The 23,072-nt window shown below is 38.5% G+C and overlaps 1 protein-coding gene across 2 annotated transcripts in view; it reads right to left on the reverse strand.

Moving 5' to 3' along the window:
• LIN9 (lin-9 DREAM MuvB core complex component) overlaps positions 1 to 23,072 on the reverse strand; it is an 80,934-nt gene that overhangs the window by 25,330 nt on the left and 32,532 nt on the right. For both annotated transcript variants that reach the window (XM_072732702.1, XM_026003444.2), the window contains exons 8-11: positions 14,214 to 14,347; positions 11,225 to 11,344; positions 10,838 to 10,939; positions 5,895 to 5,975 (exon numbers count right to left, since the gene is read on the reverse strand). In XM_072732702.1, the coding sequence (XP_072588803.1) occupies positions 5,895 to 5,975; positions 10,838 to 10,939; positions 11,225 to 11,344; positions 14,214 to 14,347 (437 nt within the window). The remainder of the gene's footprint in view (positions 1 to 5,894; positions 5,976 to 10,837; positions 10,940 to 11,224; positions 11,345 to 14,213; positions 14,348 to 23,072) is intronic.

Consider the following 23,072-nt stretch of genomic DNA (forward strand, 5'->3'; position numbering starts at 1 on the left):
TTTGTGCCTTAGAGTTTTTACCTTTTTATTTATTCCATTGAGATTCATAGGGCTTCTTGAATCTGTGGTCTATTATTTATCAGTTTTGGAAAGTTCTTGGTCATTATTGCTTTAAGTATTCTTCTGTCCCATCATCTCTTCTCCTTTTCTTAATACATTAGATATGTTAGACCTCTCACTATCCCTTATTTCTCTTCTGTATTTCCATCCATTTTCGTTCTATGTTTTGTTCTGGACATTTTCTGATATATTTTCAATTATTAGCTCTCTCTTCAACTGTTCCTAATCTGCTGTGATAATACCTCCCAACTGAGTTAATTTTTTTTTTTAAGATTTTATTTATTTATTCATGAGAGACACAGAGAGAGAGGCAGAGACACAGGCAGAGGGAGAAACCAGGCTCCATGCAGGGAGCCTGATGTGGGACTCGATCCCGGGTCTCCAGGATCACACCCTGGACTGAAGGCGGCGCTAAACCACCAGGCCACTGGGGCTGCCCTGAGTTCTTAATTTTGATTGCTGTAGCTTATTTCTAGAGCTTTCATTTGGTCCTTTTCCATGGCTTCCAGTTCTCTTCTAAAATTTTCCATTTCTGGGCGGCCCCGGTGGCGCAGCGGTTTAGCGCCGCCTGCAGCCCAGGTGTGATCCTGGAGATCTGGGACGGAATCCCACGTCGGGTTCCCTGCATGGAGCCTGCTTCTCCCTCTGCCTGTGTCTCTGCTTCTCTTTCTCTGTGTCTCAATAAATAAATAAAATCTTAAAAAAATAAAAATAATAAAAAATAATAAAATTTTCCATTTCTTTAAACCAATTAAGGACTTAAAATCTATGTCTAAAAAATTCCATTATCGGGATGCCTGGGTGGCTCAGCAGTTTAGCACTTGCCTTTGGCCCAGGGCGTGATCCTGGAGACCGTGGATCGAGTACCATGTCGGGCTCCCTGCATGGAGCCTGCTTCTTCCTCTGCCTGTGTCTCTGCCTCTCTCTCTCTCTCTCTCTCTCTCTGTGTGTGTCTCTCATGAATAAATAAAATCTTTAAAATAAATAAAAAATAAAAAATTCCATTATCTAGAACCTGCCAATTGTCTAAACTGTCTTTTGTTTTTTGTTAGGGTTATCTTGTTTCCTATTGTGTCTGAGGTTTAAAATTGAGTGTTAGACACTGTATATTAAAAAGTAGGGGATCCCTGGGTGGCTCAGTGGTTTTGCACCTGCCTTTGGCCCAGGGCGCGATCCTGGAGTCCCAGGATCGAGTCCCATGTCGGGGCTCCCAGCATGGAGCCTGCTTCTCCCTCTGCCTATGTCTCTGCCTCTCTCTCTCTATCATAAATAAATAAAAATAAATCTTTAAAAAAAAGTATAGAAATAATTTGAGGCCTAGTGTAATGATATATTACACTGAGAAGAATATTTACTTCTGGTGGGCTGCTTAAGGGCCTCAAGTTCTATAATCATCTTAATTCCATTTTAAAGATGAGATAATCTAGGACACCTGGGTGGCTCAGCGGTTGAGCATCTGCCTTTGGGTCAGGGCATGATCCCGGAATCCTGGGATCGAGTTCCACGTCCGGCTTCCTGCATGGAGCCCGGTTCTCCCTCTGCTTGTGTCTCTGCCTCTCTCTCTGTGTCTCTCATGAATAAATAAATAAAATCTTTTAAAAAAATAAAAATAAAGATGAGATAATCTGAAGCTGGGCCAATGTTGCATTTGGGGTGCCATCACAGAGGATGGAAGGTTTGTCAGCTTCCCCTGACCCTTGGTGGTATCTGGACTCTATTTTGTCCCCTCTACCCTTGTACAGCTTCAGGAATGCCACTCAGCTTCTCAGCTACCTTTTCTGGAACTGTGGAAAACCCCTGAAGAAAAAAATGAGGCTAAATGCCAGGTTCCCCTTCTGAGTTTACTTCTTTTCCCAGATCCTATCCCTATAATTCTTTAAGATCTAGTTAATGCTCTAGTGCCTTCAAGGAGGTTATTTTTGTATTTAATTCCAGAGGAAGTAGTTGTTTTCAACTATTTGGATTAGAAAGGTTAATACAAATTACCTAGTCTAGCACTACTAGAAGCAGAAGCCTCAAATTTCCCCCAAATACCATATTCAAATTCTTTAGAGGAGCAGCTGTTTCCTTCTCTTCCTTTTACCCTGGGTAAATGTCACATTTACCCAGTTCTATCACTAGGATGAAAAAGGGGAATGAGGACACAGACATTGAATCAATTCCTTTTAAGCAATGCACCTCACTTCTGCATTCCTCCATCATACATGCAACTGTGGGCCTGGAGCCTCTTTAGGGTTCCAACATGCAAACTCTTAGCCATGGTGTGTGTTTCATCCAATATGAAACATTTTTTAAATCTCGCATACAATGTTAAACCGTCTGCTCTCATTTATTCTATTTATTTCTTCTTGTACATCTTATTTTTATGTGGAATTGCAGGGGACAGGAAGAAAACATGTTTTCAGCTTACCACCTTAAACTAAAAGTTTCATTAAATATTTAAAATGTTCATTTACGGGATGCCTGGGTGATTTGGTTGGGCATCAGACTCTTGGCACAGGTCGTGATCTCAATGTCCTAGGATTGAGCTCCATGCTGGGCTCCTGGCTCAGCAGGGAGTCTGCTTCACCCTCTTCCCCTCCCCCCTCATGTGTACTGTCTTTCGAGTAAACAAATAAGTCTTTTTTAAAAAAGATTTTATTTGGGATCCCTGGGTGGCGCAGCGGTTTGGCGCCTGCCTTTGGCCCAGGGCGCGATCCTGGAGACCCGGGATCGAATCCCACATCAGGCTCCCGGCGCATGGAGCCTGCTTCTCCCTCCGCCTGTGTCTCTGCCTCTCTCTCTCCCTCTCTCTGTGACTATCATAAATAAATAAAAAATTTAAAAAAAAATTAAAAAAAAAAAAAGATTTTATTTATTTATTCATGAGAGACATGGAGAGAGGCAGAGACATGGGCAGAAGAAGTAGGCTCTCCGTGGGGAGCCTAACATGTGACTCAATCCCTGGACCTTAGGATCACGCCCTAAGCCGAAGGCAAATGCTCAACCACTGTGCCACCCAGGTGTCCCATAAACAAATAAATCCTAAGGAAAAAAAATGTTCATTTACTTTGACCCAGTCATTTTACTTTTTAAGAATCTATCTTATAGACATAAACAAATGCACAAAACTATACAGATAAGGATATTTGCTATACCACCATTTTATTTATTTTTATTTTTAATACTTATTTAAGTAATCTTTACACTCAATGTGGGTCTCAAACTCATGACCCCAAGATCGAGCTAGTCAGGTGCCCCACTATAGTACTATTTTAGAAAATAATGGAAATAGCCCAAATACCTATTTAAATTATGGTACAATAGAGAAATTTTTAAAGACTGAATTAAGTTAATATATAATGACAGTATTCAATTTTTGTTAGAAAGTAATTTTCAAAAGCACACGATAGTACATGCCTAGAAGAAGAAATCCAAATGCTTAACATATGAACATTAATAAAAGCTTATGCTAAGTTTTTTTTTTTTTTTTTAATTCATGTGAGACACAGAGAGAGAAGCAGAGACATAAGCAGAGGGAGAAGCAGGCTCACTGCAGGGAGCCCGATGTGGAACGCAATCCCAGGACCCCAGGATCGTGCCCTGAGCTGAAGGCAGAAGCTCAACCACTGAGCCACCCAGATGTCCCAAAGCATATGCTAAGTTAAGTAATATTTACCTCTGGGGAAGGCATTATAAAGAACTACTGTTTTTGTTATTAGTCTTACAATATTTGAAATTTTAGGGACGCCTGGGTGGCTCAGGTTCAGGTCATGATCTTGGAGTCCAGCGATCAAGTCCGATCCCTGCGGGGAGCCTGCTTCTTCCCCTGCCTATGTCTCTGCCTCTCTCTCATGAATAAATAAAATCTTAAAAAAATAAAAGATTTTATTTATTTATTCATGAGAGAGACAGAGAGAGAGGCAGAGACATAGGCAGAGGGAGAAGCAGGCTTCCTGCAGGGAACCCAATGTGGGACTCAATCCCATGACCCCAGAATCATGACCTGAGCCAAAGGCAGATGCTCAACCACTGAGCCACCCAAGTGCCCCTAAATAAAATCTAACCCCCCCCCCCCCCACACACACACAAACCAGGCCTCTATTCGAAGTAGGTAGCACTAACCAGGCTAAAGCAAGCCCAGCAGTTTTAGAAGTGGAACCTAGACACAGGGAAAAGTCCTACCTAGTGCTGTAGAAGTAACATGATTTGATTATGCATAAAGATGGAAGAGATGGGGATGCCATAAATAAATAAAATATTAAAAGAAAAGATGGAAGAGATGGTAAAATGAACAGAAGAGACATAGCGTGGGAGCAATGAAAAGGCATAGAGAAAAAAAAAAGGCCTAGAGAAAAGGGTAGAAATTGAACTGCTGGAAATCAAGATAAGAATTAAGAAAGTCCATCCCAAGATAAGTCCTAGGGAGCCTGGGTGGCTTAGTGGCTGAGTGTCTGCATTTGGCTCAGGTCGTGGTCCTAGGGTCCAGGGATCAAGTCCAACATCAGGCTCCCTGTGGGCAGCCTGCTTCTCCCTCTGCCTATGTCTCTGCCTCTCTATCTCTCATGAATAAATAAATAAAATATTTAAAAAAAAAAAGAAAAAGAAAAGAAAAAAAGAATGAAGAGTCCAGTAGGAAAGAAGCAAATATATACATTTTTATATTTAGCATGTGTAATTGCAATGCAGTATGGCTAATTTTTTGCTGTCTTTGATAGTCTATTTATCTGTCAATACTGTTTTCATATTGTGCCTAAATGAGTTAAGCTGGGACCAAGAAGTCTATTTCACTTTTTTTTTTTTAAGCAGGCTCCATACCCAGTATGGAGCCCAATGTGGGGCTTGAACTCATGACCTTGAGATGAAGACCTGAGCTGAGATCAAGAATCAGACACTTAACCGACTGAGCCAGCCAGGCGCCCTGCCCCATGAAGCCTGGTTTAGTATCTCTACTACGAAAGAGCAGGATGATCATAGATTGAAATGCCTTTACATCTTGGGTTTTCAGTTTCCAATTCCATAAAATGGAGGTTCAAATTAGAAAATTCAAAGTCAAGTTCAGATAAAAAGTTCCATCATCTTAAAAGGAGACTATTCCTCTTTCAGCCTGGCATCCCTTGTCCATCTGTCTGCCCACACATGCTAGAGATGACTAATGCTATGATTTCCTAGTCCTGTACTCAAGGCAGATGTTGGTAATGAGCTACAGTGTTTGCCTGGGTCTAGTGACTGAGTTCTCTCTTACTTTCAAACCTCCACGTGGCCATTTGCAATTACTTGGAAATGGTACTTGAGATGAAATCTGTTTGCCATCCTACAAATCCATAAGCAAGTTATGACTTTCAGTATAATTAAAAACTTTCTTAGTGAATATTTTCTACATTTAAAAAAAACTCTGATAATTCTCTCCTATGACTAAAACTGACTTTCATATTTTTGGACTGACTAGATTAATAGGATATAAAGCACTGTCAAGATAACCTGAATATGCCAACTTACATATTTCTTAATTTATTCTGAATCATTTTTAATAACCTCTGTTAACATGACTTCCTTAGTCAAGGCACCAGTGCTAGGGATTCTACATTCATGCAAACTGTCAAAGAACCCAGCATACCCATTAATCCTATTCAACTGGATAGTCAGTGGCATAATGAGGTCTGGGGTAATGAACTGCATTGCACTGCTAATTTATTTAGCATGTGTTCAGTATAAAAAGAGCTAAAGATAGCAAACGAGGATTTAAAAATAACATTTATCTCAAGGTTTTCTTCCATAAAGTATTTTTAATTTCTTAAATATAGAAGTCCCCACCATTTTAAAAGTTGACAAAGAAAAACAAGAAATATCCTTACCAATTTTTCTGCTTCTGTGTTCATTTCCCTTAATTTTTTGATATGTTCCTTTTTAATCATGAGAATTTTTGATAATTTGGTCTACAGACAAAGAAAAAGAAAAGTTTTGGAATAGAGGCATATAAGTACAACAAACATCAAATTACCAATTTTTCACTAAGGTATTCTAGCAAATTTTAGTGTTTCAAAATAAATAAATATAACACAGGCATTTTTAAAAAATAAATCTGACTGGCTCCCAGAAAAATATTTTCTTAAAATCCACTATAACAATAACATGTCAAAAGGACTAAGGAGTCAACTTGAACAAGCTTTTGCTGGCCCATATAGGACAATTAATTGAACAGTAAGAATAACCAGTGCACAGGGTACTCAGGCAGCTCAGCTGGTTCATCATCTGCCTTTGTCTCAGGTCATGATCCCGGGGTCCTTGGATCAAGCCCCAAGTTAGGCTCCCTGCTCAGTTGCTCAGTGGGGAGTCTGTTTCTCCCTTCCCCCCCCCCCCATGCTCTCTCTCTCCTCTCTCTCATGTACGTGGGCATTCTAAAAATAAATAAATCTTTAAAAAAGACTATTTCAGTTAGCAAACAAAGAAGGAAAGACAGAACAAGAACAAGGCCATTTTGCAATCCTAATAAACGACTGGATCTAGGCACTGATAATCAGTGGCAGCTAATTTTATCTAAAAAACAAATAGCATGGGTCTGTCAGAACACAAAACCACCTATAAAAGTAGTCCTAATAAAAACAAAAGAACAAAATAAAAACCCCAAATCTAATCAAACTATATCCAATGAGCAACTTACATGAAATACAAAAGACAAAAAAACATGTTGAATGATACCAGAAGGATTCAGTTAGAAAAATCGACTACTGGACTCTCTGGACAAATAATCCAGTTTCTTCAACAAGTAAGTACTACAGGGAAAAGAGCATCCAAAATATTAAGAGACAAGTATTTGAATTTGAATGCTGACTTGACAACTGATTAAAGCAATTCTGGAAAAAAAAAAGCAATTCTGTTAACTTTTTAGCTATAATAATGATATTATAGTTATGTTTCTTTTCCTTTTTTTTCTTTAAGTAATCTCTACACCCAGTGTGAGGCTCGAACTCATCACCTGGAGATTAAGAGCTGCATGTTCCTACAGCTGAGCCAGCCAGATATCCTTTAGTTATGTTTCTGCCAGGTATCCTTTAGTTATGTTTAATTAAAAAAAAAAAAAAAGCCCTTATTTCTTAGAGACACATAATAAAATATTTACATATAAATGATATAATGTCTGGTATTTGTTTCCAAATAATGCAAAAGTGAAAAGGTACGTGGAAGTACAAATAAAATAGGACCAGCCAGGAGTTGCTGAGAACCATCTAGCCTGATGGGTACACAGTGGAGAGGGAACAACTGTCTGCTTTTTTTTTTTAATGAAAAAATATATTTTTGGGACACCTGGATGGCTCAGTGGTTGAGTGTCATCCCTGGGTCCCGGGATCAAGTCCCACACATCAGGCTTCCTGCATGGAGCTTGCTTCTCCTTCTGCCTATGTCTCTGCCTCTCTCTCTGTGTCTCTCATGAATAAATAAATAAAACCTTTCTTAAAAGAGTTATTTATTTATTTATTCATTTATGGGGGGGGGGGAGAACACGAGTGGGGTGAGAGGCAGAAGGAGAAGCAGACTCCCCGGTGAGCAGGGAGCCCAACATGGGCCTTGATCTCAGGACCCCGGGATCATGACCTGAGCCAAAGGCAGATGCTTCACTGACTGAGCCACCCAGGTGCCCCTGTCTGCTTTGATATGCTTTAATTTTCAATAATTAAAAAACCCTAAGAATTGGCCTAAATTGATACAGGCAGAGGGCCCCATACTTGTTATGGAACTGAGTGTATTTAGTGCTCAGCAGGTCCAGAGCTGGGGACACATCTCCCTTCTCTTCCAAACTGTTGGATTTTACAGAAATATGTGTGATTCTTTAGAGATGAAAGCAGGAAAAGGTGGGTGAAGGCAACTGTCCCTTTTTTGTTTCTACTTCAGTTTTGTGTTGCTTGTTTTTGATAGAAAATCATGCCATTACATTTTCATTATTTTCAACCCTGAGTTCTCTGGGAGAAATCAGATCAGTCTCTTTGGATTCCTCAAAATCCTCAACCCCAGGAAATAAAAAGTTTCCTCAAAAAGAAAATCTGTTGTAAACTACGAATTATGAAACTTGCAATTTTCTTTTTCTGAGAGTGAGCAGAGGGAGTGGGGAGGAGGCAGCAGAGGGGCAGATGGAATCTAAGCAGGCTCCCCACTGAGGGCAGAACCAGCCCCGGGGCTCCATCTCAAGACCGTGATCCTGCCTGAGCCGAAATCAAGTTGGACACTTAAGTTACTGAGACATCCAGGTGCCTTGAAACTTGCAAAATATTTTTAATACTTGTTTTGTCATAAGAAAAAACTATTAAGAACAGAGAAAGATAAAAATATTATCTATTTCAAGGGCACCTGACTGGCTCAGTCAGTAGAGGGTGCAACTCTTAATCTCAGGGTCTTGAGTTTAAGCCTGTGGGGCTCAGTTGGGTACATGTCTGCCTTCGGCTCAGGTCATAATCCTGGGGTCCTGGGATCAAGCCCCATGTCCGGCTCCCTGCTTGGCTGGGACTCTGCTTCTCCCTCTCCTCCCTGCTTGTACTCTCTCTCGATATCTCTGTCTTTCTCTCAAATAAACAAATAAAATCTTAAAAAAAAAAAAAAAAAAAAAGCATCCCACATTGAGCACAGAGCCTACTCAAAAAAAATTATACAGACATATCTACTTCAAACCTTTTTTTCTCCTATTTTTTTTTCTCTACTTCAAACCTTAAAGTTAACAAGAGCAACCTGAGTTTCATAAAACCTTACATATTATAAAAGAAAAGTACATACAAGAACTTTTATTTTTACCTCTGAGATGGCTTTAAATAATAATGAAAGTGTTTTAGTTGGGCTTTACACCTAGTTTTTGAAGTTAAAATTAAGCAATTAAACCAAATATGTAAGCATCAATAAAAATATTAGTATATTAGAGGTAGTGCAGAAGTACCTAGCTTCTGGCTCCCTCTGCTGGTATCTCCCTCCCTCTCTCTCAAACACACACACACACACACACACACACACACACACAAAACACATCCAAATAGGTCATAGTAGCTTTGTTGTTACTTCTACTACCTAAAAGAATTTCTTTAAAAAACAAGTGTCCTATATGTGAAGAAGATAAGCCTTGGCTCTGTTCATAATTTCAACTTTTCATATAAAAATATCTTATCTTTGGAAGCTAAAAGGCATAAGAAATTCTGCATTGTAAGGATAACCAACAACATATGATCAAGGAATACAAAATGCTATACATATGCACATAAATGACAAAATGTTTCCTTAAAATATCAATTGCAAGTGGTAACACTGAACATTTTAATGGATTCTGTTACAAATATTTTTATTTATACTCTACCTCAAGCCAAAGTAGTTTTTCTTTTCAGAAAAGGAAATCAAGCATTATTAGACTATGATTCAAAATAAACGACTAATTTAATTTTCTTTTTTTTTTTTTTTTTTTTTTTTTAAGCAGGCTCCATGCACCGGGAGCCTGATGTGGGATTCGATCCTGGGTCTCCAGGATCGTGCCCTGGGCCAAAGGCAGGCGCCAAACCGCTGCGCCACCCAGGGATCCCTTTAATTTAATTTTCAAAGTGGGCAGCTCATTCATTACATTCTGATGAGTCAGTCTATTCAAGAATATTGTTCTACATAATAATTCTAAACTTGTTTCAGGTGAGGCTTCTAGTTCTCGGTGTCGATCACTAGTTTAGCAAGCCAATGTACTGTAACTGCTCAAGTGATTGATAATTGAGGGATGCAGTCACTAATAAAGGCCTTTTTATGTACACAGGTTATTTTTTTTAAGATTTTATTTATTTATTCACGAGAGACACACACAGAGAGAGAGAGAGAGAGAGAGAGAGAGAGAGAGAGAGAGGCAGAGACATAGGCAGAAGGAGAAGCAGGCTCCATGCAGGAAGCTCGATGTGGGACTCGATCCTGGGACTCTGGGATCATGCCCTGAGCCAAAGGCAGACGTTCAACCACTGAGCCACCCAGATGTGGCTCCCGGTACACAGGTTATTAACAGCCAACCATTTAGGTTTGATAGAGCACATGCTCTGATGTTGGAATCCTTAGTGGAGCAAAATAAGAACCAAACCGAAGAAGAGTTCAACAAAAAAGACCTATAGGTCTCTTTTGGCTGTTATGACTTTTACTTTCTTAAGGTTACTTTACTATTTTTCTTTCTTTCTTTCTTTCTTTCTTTCTTTCTTTCTTTCTTTCTTTCTTTCTTTCTTTCCTTTCTTTCTTTCTTCTTTCTTTCTTTTTTTCTTTTCTCTTTTCTTTTCTTTCTTTCTTTCCTTCCTTCCTTTCCTTTCTTTCTTTCCTTCTTTCCTTCCTTCCTTCTTCCTTCCTTCCTTCCTTTCCTTCCTTTCTTTCCTTCCTTCCTCCCTCCCTCCTTCCTTCCTTCTTTTCTTTCCTTCCTTCCTTCCTTCCTTCCTTCCTTCCTTCCTTCCTCTTTCTTTCTTTAGAGAGAGAGAGAGAGAGAGAGAGTGGATGGGAGGGGCAAAGGGAGAGAATCTCAAGCAGACTCTTTGCTGAGCGTGGAACCTCATGTGGGACTAGATCTCAGGACCCTGAGATCACAACCTGAGCTGAAATCAAGAGTGGACACTCAACTGATTGAGCCACCCAAGTGCCCTTTTATTTTTGAGCTTTGCTGGAAATAACCGATTTCTTAAAACCAACACAATGATTAAAAAAAAAAAAAAAACACTAAAAATATTTGGTCATAGACAATTTTTCAATTTTGATCAACACAAAAGATGCTGAGTTTTTTTCATAAACAAGTCAAGATACTCAGAGCAATTCTTACCACTTGGATAAGGAATTCTACCGGAAAACCACCTAATGTTTCAGTGTCAGAGCCAGAAATTTTACTTCTCCAAGGTGACTGTCCTAGTAAAGGGTCATTATCCTATGGGAACAAAAGGGAATCATTTAACCACTGACTGTTCAAAAGTAAGCATTTTATTTTTAGATAAAAATTAAATCCATTTGTAATTACTATTACATTAAGAATCTTACAAAAAGGAAAATAATTCCAGAGTTGAAGCAATTATTTGCTTATTTAATAACTGACAACTTAAAATAATGCAGCTACCTTCTAAAGTTGCTTTAATGATTTGTATTTCATAAAAACCAACTCCCATTCATAATAGTCATTTAAATTACTGATGACATTTAAAAAAATATTACTTACCGTGATCGGTGATTGGAGAGGAGGAGTATAATGTAATCGTGGTGGAGTCATAAAGAATCGAGAAGGCCGCTGTTTTTGTCCGAAGGCAGCAATTGGCATCGTCTCGTGAGGCTCATTACTCTTTGAGAAAAGAGAAAAGTCCAGAAATCTTGAAGAATTTTATCAATCATCTTAGCTTTATAAACATTACGTTGCAGCTGGAGATGTGTACCAACTCATGTGCTATGATTTATCACAGAATCTATTATTCTACAAAGGTCAGAGGGCTAAAATTGAAGTCCGAGTATGAAAACACTACTTTGCTATCAAAAAGTAACTCACACACACACACACAAAAGTAACTCACAAAACAGAAGAATTAAGAAAAGAAAAAGATCTTCCACTGGATGGAAATATTTGGAAAATAAAAAATATTAGTGTACTATGGTTATCTGTGCTTGTTATGGGCTAAAGGCTGTCTCAATATTACCTTCTGCAGTTAGAGTCCTCTTTTATCTGGCCAGCAAGAAATATCTCATAAAGGAAACTGCATTAATGAACCAGAAAAGCAACTTTCCTTTTTTGAAAGGGGAGGTTGAAAGATTGCATCCTTTAAGGAAAAACACTTAGGATTCGTATACTTTGCTCTACAAATATAGTCCAAATTTTCTCTCCCATTTCTCCTCTTTAAAAAAGTATGTTTAATAAGGAAATGCTCGGGATCCCTGGGTGGCGCAGCAGTTTGGCGCCTGCCTTTGGCCCAGGGTGCGATCCTGGAGACCCGGGATCGAATCCCACGTCGGGCTCCCAGTGCATGGAGCCTGCTTCTCCCTCTGCCTGTGTCTCTGCCTCTCTCTCTCTCTCTCTCTCTCTCTCTCTCTCTGTGTGTGACTATCATAAATAAATAAAAATTTATAAAAAAAAAATAAGGAAATGCTCACAATAAACAGTCTTAATTTTTAAAAAGTACATATCAGAAAAAGAAGATTCTTCTATATTTGCACTAAGGAGATAAAGAAATTTTGATTTTTAATTGTAAGATGACAATCCTTAAAAATCAAGTTTACAACAAAGAAATGAAAAAGAAAGATTAAAAGTGAACAATTTAATTTCTATAATGCTTAGAGGCAAACAATTCTTTTTTTTTTTTTAAATAAGATTTTATTTATTTATTCATGAGAGACACAGAGAGAGGCGAGACATAGGCAGAGGGAGAAGCAGGCTCCAGGCAGGGAGCCCAGGATCCCCGGGATCCTGGGACTCCAGGATCATGCCCTGAGCCAAAGGCAGACACTCAACTGCTGAGCAACCCAGGTGTCCTAAAGGCAAACAATTCTGTTATAAAAACTTCATTACTGAGGTGCCTAGCCACCTCAGTCAGTACAGTATGCCACATGCAACTCTTGATCTCAGGGTTGTGAGTCTGAGCCCCACAATGGGTGCAGAGATTACTCAAAATCTTAAAAAGAAAAAAGAAAGTTATTGAATAAATTATTTAATGTACTAATAAACTAATATGTTTATTACTAAAGCCCATTAGACATTACTGTCTAATGTACTAATAAAAAAAGAAAGTTCATTATTCAACTTTTTTTTTTTTTTTTTTTTTAATTTATTTATGATAGTCACACAGAGAGAGAGAGAGGCAGAGACACAGGCAGAGGGAGAAGCAGGCTCCATGCACCGGGAGCCCGATGTGGGATTCGATCCCGGGTCTCCAGGATCGCGCCCTGGGCCAAAGGCAGGTGCTAAACCGCTGCGCCACCCAGGGATCCCCATTATTCAACTTTTTAAAAACTTTATTAGATTGCAGAGTTGGTTGTCTTCTTAAAATAATTTTGACTTATTAGAAAGGTGCATAACTCTCATGACACTGATAAATCACACATGAGCAGGAAGTAAGGGCCTAGTAGCTTAAAGGACTGATTCAAGAATTTGAAAGATATGGAATCTTTCTCACCCTGTCAGGAAACCAGCTCTAGAGCCTTGAATAAATTATTTAATGTACTAATAAACTTAAGACTAATGTCTTAAGTTTCATCATGCAAAAAATGAGGGTAATTAACATCTACCCTGCATAATTCTGAGGATAAAATAGAAGAATAAATCTTAACATGCAATATATTACTTCATATTTTTAAAATAATTTTGCAAGATGACCATACTTTAAAAAAATAGCTGGAATAAAAGTATCTTGTAGCTTATCCCCCAAGGTTATTTAGTGAGTTCTGTCACACTAAAATGCTCTATGGGTATAATGGAAGGATGTTCACTTCTAGACAATGCTGAAGACTTGAGTGTAGTTCTGGTCTAGGGGCCTGGTAGGTAGGACCGCAAACTCCTAAGGATTTCTTCCTCCGTGACCTGAAGTCTTGATTCTACCACAAAATACAGTCTGTAGAAAATTCTACACATTTTTTTTTGAAGATTTTTAAAATTTTGGGATGCCTGTGTGGCTTGGTCGGTTGAGCATCTGTCTTCAGCTCAGGTCATGATCCCAGGGTCCTGAGCTGGGATCTCACGTTGGGCTCCCTGCTCAGTGGGAAGGAAGCCTGCTTCTCCCTCTACCTGTTGCTACTGTGCTTGTGTGTGCTCTCTCAAATAAATAAAACTTTTAAAAAGAATTTTTTTTATTTTTTATTTTTTTTTATTTTATTTTTTTTTTTTTTAAATTTTTTTTTTTTAATTTTTTATTTATTTATGATAGTCACAGAGAGAGAGAGAGAGGCAGAGACACAGGCGGAGGGAGAAGCAGGCTCCATGCACCGGGAGCCTGATATGGGATTCGATCCCGGGTCTCCAGGATCGCGCCCTGGGCCAAAGGCAGGCGCCAAACCACTGCGCCACCCAGGGATCCCTATTTTTTATTTTTAAAGTAAACTCCACACAGAACACGGGGCTCGAACTCAGAAGCCCAAGATCAAGAGTCACATGCTCTACTGAGCCAGCCAGGTGCCCCATATAGCATATTTAATAGGCATAAAACAGAAGTGTATTATGAAATACTTACAAGAACTTCATAGTCAGGGATGGTATGGGTTCCAAGCCCTGCCCTATCAAAAGTTACTCTATAGGTAGCATTAAAAGTATCCACCGCATCTATTTGTCCAGTGAAGAGACCATCATGAACACCTCGTAATCGAGCTGGAAAAACAAACAAAAAGACATTAAGATATTTGGAAGATACAACAAATTGTCAAATTTAAACTGCTCCAATATAAATATATATATTTATAATATATATAATATATATATTTAAAATATAGAAAGTATAGTATTATTGTCCATTCTAGTTTCAAAGAGGGATTTTAGGTTTAGAGAAACAACAAAAAAAATTTTTTTAAATACAACTATAAATGATGATTGCTAATTTGATATTTGAATGTAATCATATATCTACCTGGGAAAAATATTTTTAAATCATTGCTTTAAACCCCAAATTGAAAAAAAAAAAGTTGACAGAAGAAATTTAGTTATTATACTCAAGTGAAACACTAGGAGCAGTTTAACTACAAAAAAAAAGGCTGGGATGATGTTCAGAAAAGATTAATACACTACGGCTAAGATCGTTATCCTCACAAAGGCCTGCCTGCACGGTTGGCATCTTGGAACCTGAATTTCAGGAGTGTTCCCACTGTTCTGATACTAACGGAGGTGGTATACTGTACTTGGACTGTGATTGTCCAAGACAACCATTTCAGGGTACTAGAAATGGACCAAATGCAGAAAAACAATTATAAAATGTTTACTGTTGGGGCACCTGGGTGGCTCAGTTGGTTAGGCATCTGACTCTTGCTTTTGGCTCAGGTCATGACCTCAGAGTTGTGGGATCAAGCACAGAGTCTGCTTTACTCCCTCTCCCTCTGCCCCTCCCCTTGTGCCCTCTCTCAAATAAATAAATAAATCTTAAAGAAAAAAAAAAGAAACAGTTACTGTTGAAAAACTGCTACACCTTCAGGTAAGGACAGAGGAAGTCAGTAGCCCTTTTGCATGAGGCTATTCATATCCCTACCATCACCACTACTTTGGTTGGTAAGAAGGTTTTTTTTTGTTTGTTTTTTGTTTTTTAAAGATTTTACTTATTGGAGAGAGAGAGAGCATGAGCAGGGGGAGGGGGAGAAGGAGAGGGAGAGGTTGAAGCAAACGCCCTGCTGAGCTGCGTGCCCAATGTGGAACTCAATCTCAGGACTGAGAGATCATGACCTAAGCAGAAGGTAGATGCTCAACTGACTGAGTCACCCAGGTGCCCCAGTAAGAATGGTTTTATTAGTGTATGTCTGGGTCATGAAAACAGTAGTGTGATCTCCAGAGAGGGCAGATTCAATGTGGACCAATGGGTAAAAGCTGTGAGTCTGCCAGTTAGAAGTGGTAAACTTGATCAGGAGAGAAAAAGAGAAGCCCACAGCTTTGTAAGACCAAGGTGTAGTATTGCCTGAGGAGATTGGCAGAACAGGGAGATCCTGGAAACCAAAGAGCTGAAAAGGGCTGAATACTCTCCATAAATCTCTAGCTAACTAGAAAACTATATGAATGGCTAGAGAAGATGTAAGCAAGCCTGGTAAAAAGTAAAAGCTGAGGTTCACTTGAAAACTGAAAGCAACTTTTTGTGTGTGTTTCCCAACTCACATACAGATCAATCTGAGGCCTTTCTCATTAAGATGCTTGAGCATAACCTCTGCCCAAGTCACTGGGTGCTCACTAAATTATACTGACACAGGTGCAACCACTAGGAGGCCAAGCTTAAAAATATAAGAACAAAAACACTGAGCAGAGACATCAGTGGTTATATAAGGCAAGTTACTAAAGCAAACCCAACAACTACCAAAAAAAAAAAAAAAAAAAAAAAAAAAAATCAGAAGGCAGAGTTAATATGATCATTATCTAAAATGTCAAGTTTTCAACCAAAAATTACTAGACATGTAATGAAGTAAAAAAGCATGACTTTTAACTCAGGATTAAAGGGGTATTAAGTAGAAATTGACGGAAATTATAGAGTTAGCAAAGACTTCAAAAGTATATACTATAAATATGTTCAGAGAAGTAAAAAAAAGATGACAATACTTGATTGGGTATCTTAACAAATAGAACCTACAAAAGAACCAAATGAAAACTCCAGAATTAAAGAGCAAATTTGAGGTAGCAGAAGAATCAGTGAACGTTTCAAATTATATATTGTATAAGTCTGGATTATGATCTATGAAGAAGATACCAACAGAAATTATTTGATCCAAAAACACAGAGAAAAAAAGACTGGAAGAAAAAGAACAGAGCCTCAGACACCTATGGGAAGATATCAAGTTAGCAACCTATTTGTAATAAAAGTCCCAAAAGACAGAAAGCAGAAAAAATATCTGAAGAATTAATGGCCAAATATCTCCCATATTTGATTAAAAAATTAACCTACCAATCCAAGCAGCTCACTGAACATTCAAAGAGCTCAATGAAATACAAATAGCATCATACTTTAAAACATCATAGTGAAATTTCCAAAATCCAATGTCAGAGAGAAAACATCAAAAGAAAAATGACCTCATATATAGAAGAATAGCAACAGGCTTAACAGGTACATCTCACTAGACACAATCTCATCAGAAATAAGGAAGGTCAAGGGCAATAGAGCAATATATTCAATGTGCCAATAAGAAAAAATAAGCAAGAATTCTGAATCCCATGAAACTATTCTTCACAAACGTTGAAGAAATAAAGACATTCTCTGATAAAAATCTAGAGAATCTGTTGCTACAAAACAAATTAGGAAGAAATACTAAAAAACACCCTTTGAGATAAAAGGAAATACCAGACATTAACTAAAATCCACAGTGAGGAAAAAAGAACACCAGAAATTTTAAATATGTGGGTACCCATAAAAAACTGTGTACAGAATACATACATACACACTTTTCTTCCCTGTTCTCTTAATTTCATTTAAAAACATAAGATCACTTAAAGCAATAATTATAATACTGTATACCCAGGTTTATCACAGATATAAATGTAATACAGATGATGATGACAGTAAAAAGGAAGTGGGAAGAAATGGGGCTAAACTGAAGCAAAGTTGCTATATTTCACCAGAAGCCAGTAATTAACCTTAACTATGTTGTGCCATGTTAAAAATGCATCATACTGCCTAAAGCAAACACACACACAAACCCCTCAAAAACAAAAGAAAACTTAAAATTGTATACTAAAAAATATTTGTGTAACACAAAAGGGAGCAGCAAAGGAGGTACAAAGGAACATAAAAGTTGAGACATATTGTAAACAAATAGCAAAGTTACAGACATCAACACAACCATATCAATAATTACATGAAATGCAAATGGACTAAACACTAATCAAAAAGTGGAGCTTTGTAGACTGGATTAAAAAAATAACAAACAGGGGCAGACTGGGTGGCTCAGCGGTTTAGCGCTGCCTTCAGTCCAGGGGGTGATCCTGGAGACCCGGGATCAAGTCCCATGTCGGGCTTGCTGCATGGAGCCTGCTTCTCCCTCTGCCTGTGTCTCTGCCTCTCTTTCTCTCTGTGTCTCTCATGAATAAATAAATAAAATATTAAAAAAAAAACAAGACTTAACTATATGCTATCTATATATTTCTAAATGCCTGAATCATGTTTAGATTCAGACACAATTCAGAAGCTGAAAGCGAAAAGATAGAAGAAGATACACCAAGGTAGCACTCACTGTAGGAGTAGCAGAATGGTTATACTAATAACAGACAAAAATTAAATATAAGGAATATTACTAGAAACAAAAAGGGACATTTCATAATGATGAAAGAGTCAATGTATCAGGAAAATATGGCAAATAAAAAAATACATGTATACCTTAATAGAGCACCAAAATACACAAAGCAAAAACTGCCAGAATGTAAAAACAAAATAGATTTAATATTTTTCTCAGTAGTTGATATGAGACAGAAAAATCAGTAAGTATATAGAAGACATGAACAACACTCTCAACCATTTTGATCTAACTAACATATGAATGTGTGACCCAGCATCACAACAGTCCTCTGGAACATACATGGGACATTCTGTAAGACAGACTATCTGCTGGCCAAACAAGTCTCAATAACTTCAAGAGAACTGAAGTCATACAAAGCGCATGCTCAAACCACAACAAAATTGTTAGAAATCAGTGAGTCTTTTCCAAAAGCACTTGAGTATATAAAATAACCTGAGAGAATACTTGTAAAATGAAAAATGTAGGAATTTGAATATAAAGCAACTAACTCAAGGGAAAACTGGGAGTACAAAATTATTTGTGGCCTGTATGGTACTGTGGCGTGTACAGTATTGTAGTGTGTACAGTATTGTGGCATGTATGGTAATTAGTCCATGTATTCTAGGCCTAAATACACCAAACTTTAGAGGAGGAAATATAAAGCTGGGGGTGGGGGGTGAAGGGAGCTACTGGGGATTTTGAGTATATATTACTTTCATAAATCAAGAAAAAAAGATATTGCCACATTTTAAATAAATTATCTGCAGATGACATTTGTGCCCCTCTTCCACAGATCTCTGCCTGAAGGTCAAGTCAGGTTCCCCAATTATTAAAGCAGTATCTATCGGTTCAAGGGATGATTAACTTCTATTCAAAACTAACTGGTTCAAAAACTTTAAAAATTTTGGTTTAAACTTCTTTGTCTCTAATATAGCTTTTGCCCTAACAATCATTTCTTTCTTAAGATTTATTAATTTATTTTGGGATCCCTGGGTGGCGCAGCGGTTTGGCGCCCGCCTTTGGCCCAGAGCGTGATCCTGGAGACTCGGGATCGAATCCCACGTCGGGCTCACGGTGCATGGAGCCTGCTTCTCCCTCTGCCTGTGTCTCTGCCTCTCTCTCTGTGTGACTATCTTTTTGTGTGTGTGTGTGTGTGTGTGTGTGTGACTATCTTAAATAAATAAAAATTAAGGGATCCCTGGGTGGTGAAGTGGTTTGGCGCCTGCCTTTAAAAAAAAAAAAAAAAAAGATTTATTAATTTATTTTAGAGAGAGAAAGAGAGAGCATGCACAGACAAACAGGAGGGGCAGAGGGAAAGGGAAAGGGAAAGAGAATCTCAAGCGGACTCTGCACTGAACACGGAGCCTAACGTGGGGCTCAATCTCACAACCATGAGATCATGACTGGAACTGAAATCAAAATTCCGACACAGCCCTTAACAGTCATGTTGGGGTGCCTGAGTTGCTCAGTCCCACATCAGGCTTCCTGCATGGAGCCTGTTTCTCCCTCTGCCATGTCTCTGTTTCTCTCTCTCTCTGTCTCTCATGAATAAATAAATAAAATCTTTAAAAAAAATAAGTGTATAATTTTATAAATTATGACAAATATCCATGTAAAAGAAACCTTTGTCAAGTCACAGAATATTCCTATCACTCTGGAAAGTTCCTCCTTCCTCGTCAACACCTTTTTCAGCAGTAATCACTTTTCTGTTATTTTTCTGCCATGAATTAATTTTGCTTGTTCTACAACTTCATAGAAATGAAACCCTAATGCATTCTATAGTTTTCAGCTTCTTTTGCTCAGCAAAAGTTAATCTATATGTCAGTAGCTAGTTTCTCTTAATTGCCAATTCGTAGTCTATCATAAGAAAATACCATGTCTATCCACTTTCCCATTATTTCCAGGTTTTGGCTTTAAAATGGTGAACAAAGATGCTATGAACATTCTAGGACATAGCTAGCTTTCTGTGGACAGCTGTTTTCACTTCTCTTAATTAAATATCTTGGAAGACAACAACTTGATCACAGGGCAGGCATAGAATTAATTTTGTAAAACACTACAACACTTTTCTACAAAGTGGCGGACCATTTCACAATACCACCAAAAAAGCCCAGGAACTATGGTAGCTCCACATTTTTAACAACACTTGGTGGCATTGGTTGTTTCAACATTAGCCATTCTGGTGTGAGTACTTCATTATGCTTTTAATTTGCATTCTCTTAATGACTGATGATCTTGAGTACTTTTTTATATGCTTATTGGTCATTCATATATTTTCCTTCATAAGAGTCCATTCAAGTGTTTTGTCTAGTTATTTGAACCAGATTGCCTTTCTATTACTAACTTAGAGTTCTTTATATTTTCTAGATACAGGTTTTTTTTCAAATATATATTTTGGAAATATTTATTCTCAATATGTGGCCTGCCTATTTATTTTCTTAATGGTGCTTTTAAAAAGCAAGTTTTAAAATTAAACCTAAAAATCATATTTTGTTATCTTTTTTGTCAGATCCAAGAAATTTCTGCCTATTTACAAATCCCAAGGATATTTTCCTGTATTTACTTATGGAAGCTTTATAATTTTAGCTTTTATGTTTAGCCCTTTGGTCTTTTTTTTTTTTAAAAAAAGACTTAATTTATTTGAGAGAGAGAGAGAGAGAGAGAGACAGAAAGAGAGAGAAAACAAGCAGAGGGGAGGGGCAGAGGGAGAAGCAGACTCTCCGCTGAGCGGGGAACCTGATGCGGGGCTCCATCCCAAGAACCTGAGATCATGACCTGCAATGAAGGCAAATGCTCGACTGACTGAACCACTCAGGTCCCTGCCCTTTGGTCCATCCTAGGTAAAGTTTTTCTGCGTGGTGTGAGGAAACGCCAAGGTTCATATGGATATCTATTTACTCCAGCGTTACTGGAATGCCGTTCCTTTCCACTGAAATACTTTGATACTTTTGGGAAGTCAACTGCACATATGTGAGGATCTACTTCTGAGTTAGATTATCCTTCCCACTTTCATAGAAATATTAGAATAAGCATATCAATTTTAATTAGAAAAAAGAAAATGTCCACTGTGATTTGGAGTGTCTGCCTCAGCATATCAATCTTGGCAGAACTGACTTTTAAAAAAAATGTTTATTCTTTTTTTTTTAAGATTTTATTTATTTATTCATGAGACACACACACACAGAGGCAGAGACACAGGCAGAGGGAGAAATAGGCTCCATACAGGGAGCCTGATGTGGGACTCGATTCTGGGTCTCCAGAATCAGGCCCTTGGCCAAAGGCAGCGCTAAACTGCTGAGTCACCCAGGCTGCCCTATTAATTCTTTTTTTTGACGTTAAATTCTACCCCCAACATGGGGGCTCAAATCGATGACCAAGAGTCATATGCTCTTCCAACTGAGCCAGCCAAGTACCCCCGAACAGATATATTTTTTTTAAAGATTTATTTAGGAGGGGTCTGGGTTGCTTAGCCCAGGAAGCATCTGCCTTTGGCTCAGGTCATGATCTCAAGGTCTTGGGATCGAGCCCCACATTGGGCTTCCTGCTCAGGAGGGAGTCTGCTTCTCCCTCTTCCTCTGCCCCTTCTCCAGCTTCTGCTTTCTCTCTCAAATAAATAAAATCTTCTTTTTTTTAAGATTTTATTTATTCATTCATTCATTCAGAGAGAGCGAGAGACACAGGCGGAGGGAGAAGCAGGCTCCATGCAGGAAGCCCGACGTGGGACTCGATCCCAGGTCTCCAGGATCACAACCCAGGCTGCAGGCGGCGCCAAACCGCTGCGCCACCGGGGCTGCCCTCAAATAAATAAAATCTTTTTTTTTTTTAATTTTTATTTATTTATGATAGTCACAGAGAGAGTGACAGAGGCAGAGACATAGGCAGAGGGAGAAGCAGGCTCCATGCACCGGGAGCCTGACGTGGGACTCGATCCCGGGTCTCCAGGATCAGGCCCTGGGTCAAAGGCAGGCGCCAAACCGCTGGGCCACCCAGGGATCCCAAATAAATAAAATCTTTAAAAATATATATCAACTGACATAATTGACAGTGTTTTTCAGATTCTCTATGTTTGTACTGATTTTTTTCCCTCTTCTCAGTTCCTGGGAGAGAGGTGTTAAAATTTACCATATGATCTTCTGTATATAGCTTCCTTTAGCTGTCTCAGTTTTTGCTTTAAGTATTTTAAAGTTCTGCTATTAGGGACTTACTAATGAATGTAATTAGGATTGTTGCATTTTTCTGCTGAAATGACCGTTTTATCATTATCAAATATTCCTCTCTCTCTCTGGTAATACTCCTTGTTTTGAACTCTACTTTGTCTAATGTCAATATAGCCACCTCAACAGTCTGTGGTATCTGCATGCCACATCTTTTTCACACTTTTTTTTTCTTTAAAGATTTTATTTATTTATTCATGAGAGATACACAGAGAGAGGCAATGACACAGGCAAAGGCCCCTCGCGGGGAGCCAGATGCAGGACTAGATCCCAGGACTGGGATCATGCCCTAAGCCAAAGGCAGACACTAATCCACTGAGCTTCTCAGGAGTCCCTTCACACTTCTGTTTAATCTGTGATTCGGGACACCTGGGTGGCTCAGCGGTTGAGCGCCTGCCTTTGGCCCAGGGCATGATCCTGGAGTCTGGGGATCAAGTCCCACGTCGGGCTCCCTGCATGGAGCCTGCTTCTCCCTCTGCCTGTGTCTCTGCCTCTCTTTCTCTCTCATGAATTAAAAAAAAAAAAAAAAAAAATTCTATCTGTGATTATATATTTTAAGTACAATTCTTAAAGATAGCATATTGTTGGGCACTTTTTTTTGTTGTTGTTCAGTCTGATAATCTCTACTTTTTCAGTATAGTGCTTAGTTCATTGACATTTAATATAATGAAAATAGGACCAGACTTGAGTCTTCCATCTTGCTATTTATTTTCTATTTACTCCATGTGTTTTTTTGTTTCCCTGTCCTTTCTTTCTCATCATGTTTTAACTGTTAGAATTTCAAAATTAACTTCTCTATTGGCTTTTTTAAGTATGCCTCTTAGCATTTTTTAAAAAGTAGCTCCTGGGGCGCCTGGCTGGCTCAGTTGATTAAGTGTCTGAGTCTTGATTGTGACTCAATCTTTTGTGAAATTGACCTCCATATCC

The sequence above is a fragment of the Vulpes vulpes genome, chromosome 13 (genome assembly GCF_048418805.1).
Source record: "Vulpes vulpes isolate BD-2025 chromosome 13, VulVul3, whole genome shotgun sequence".
Classification (NCBI taxonomy): domain Eukaryota; kingdom Metazoa; phylum Chordata; class Mammalia; order Carnivora; family Canidae; genus Vulpes; species Vulpes vulpes.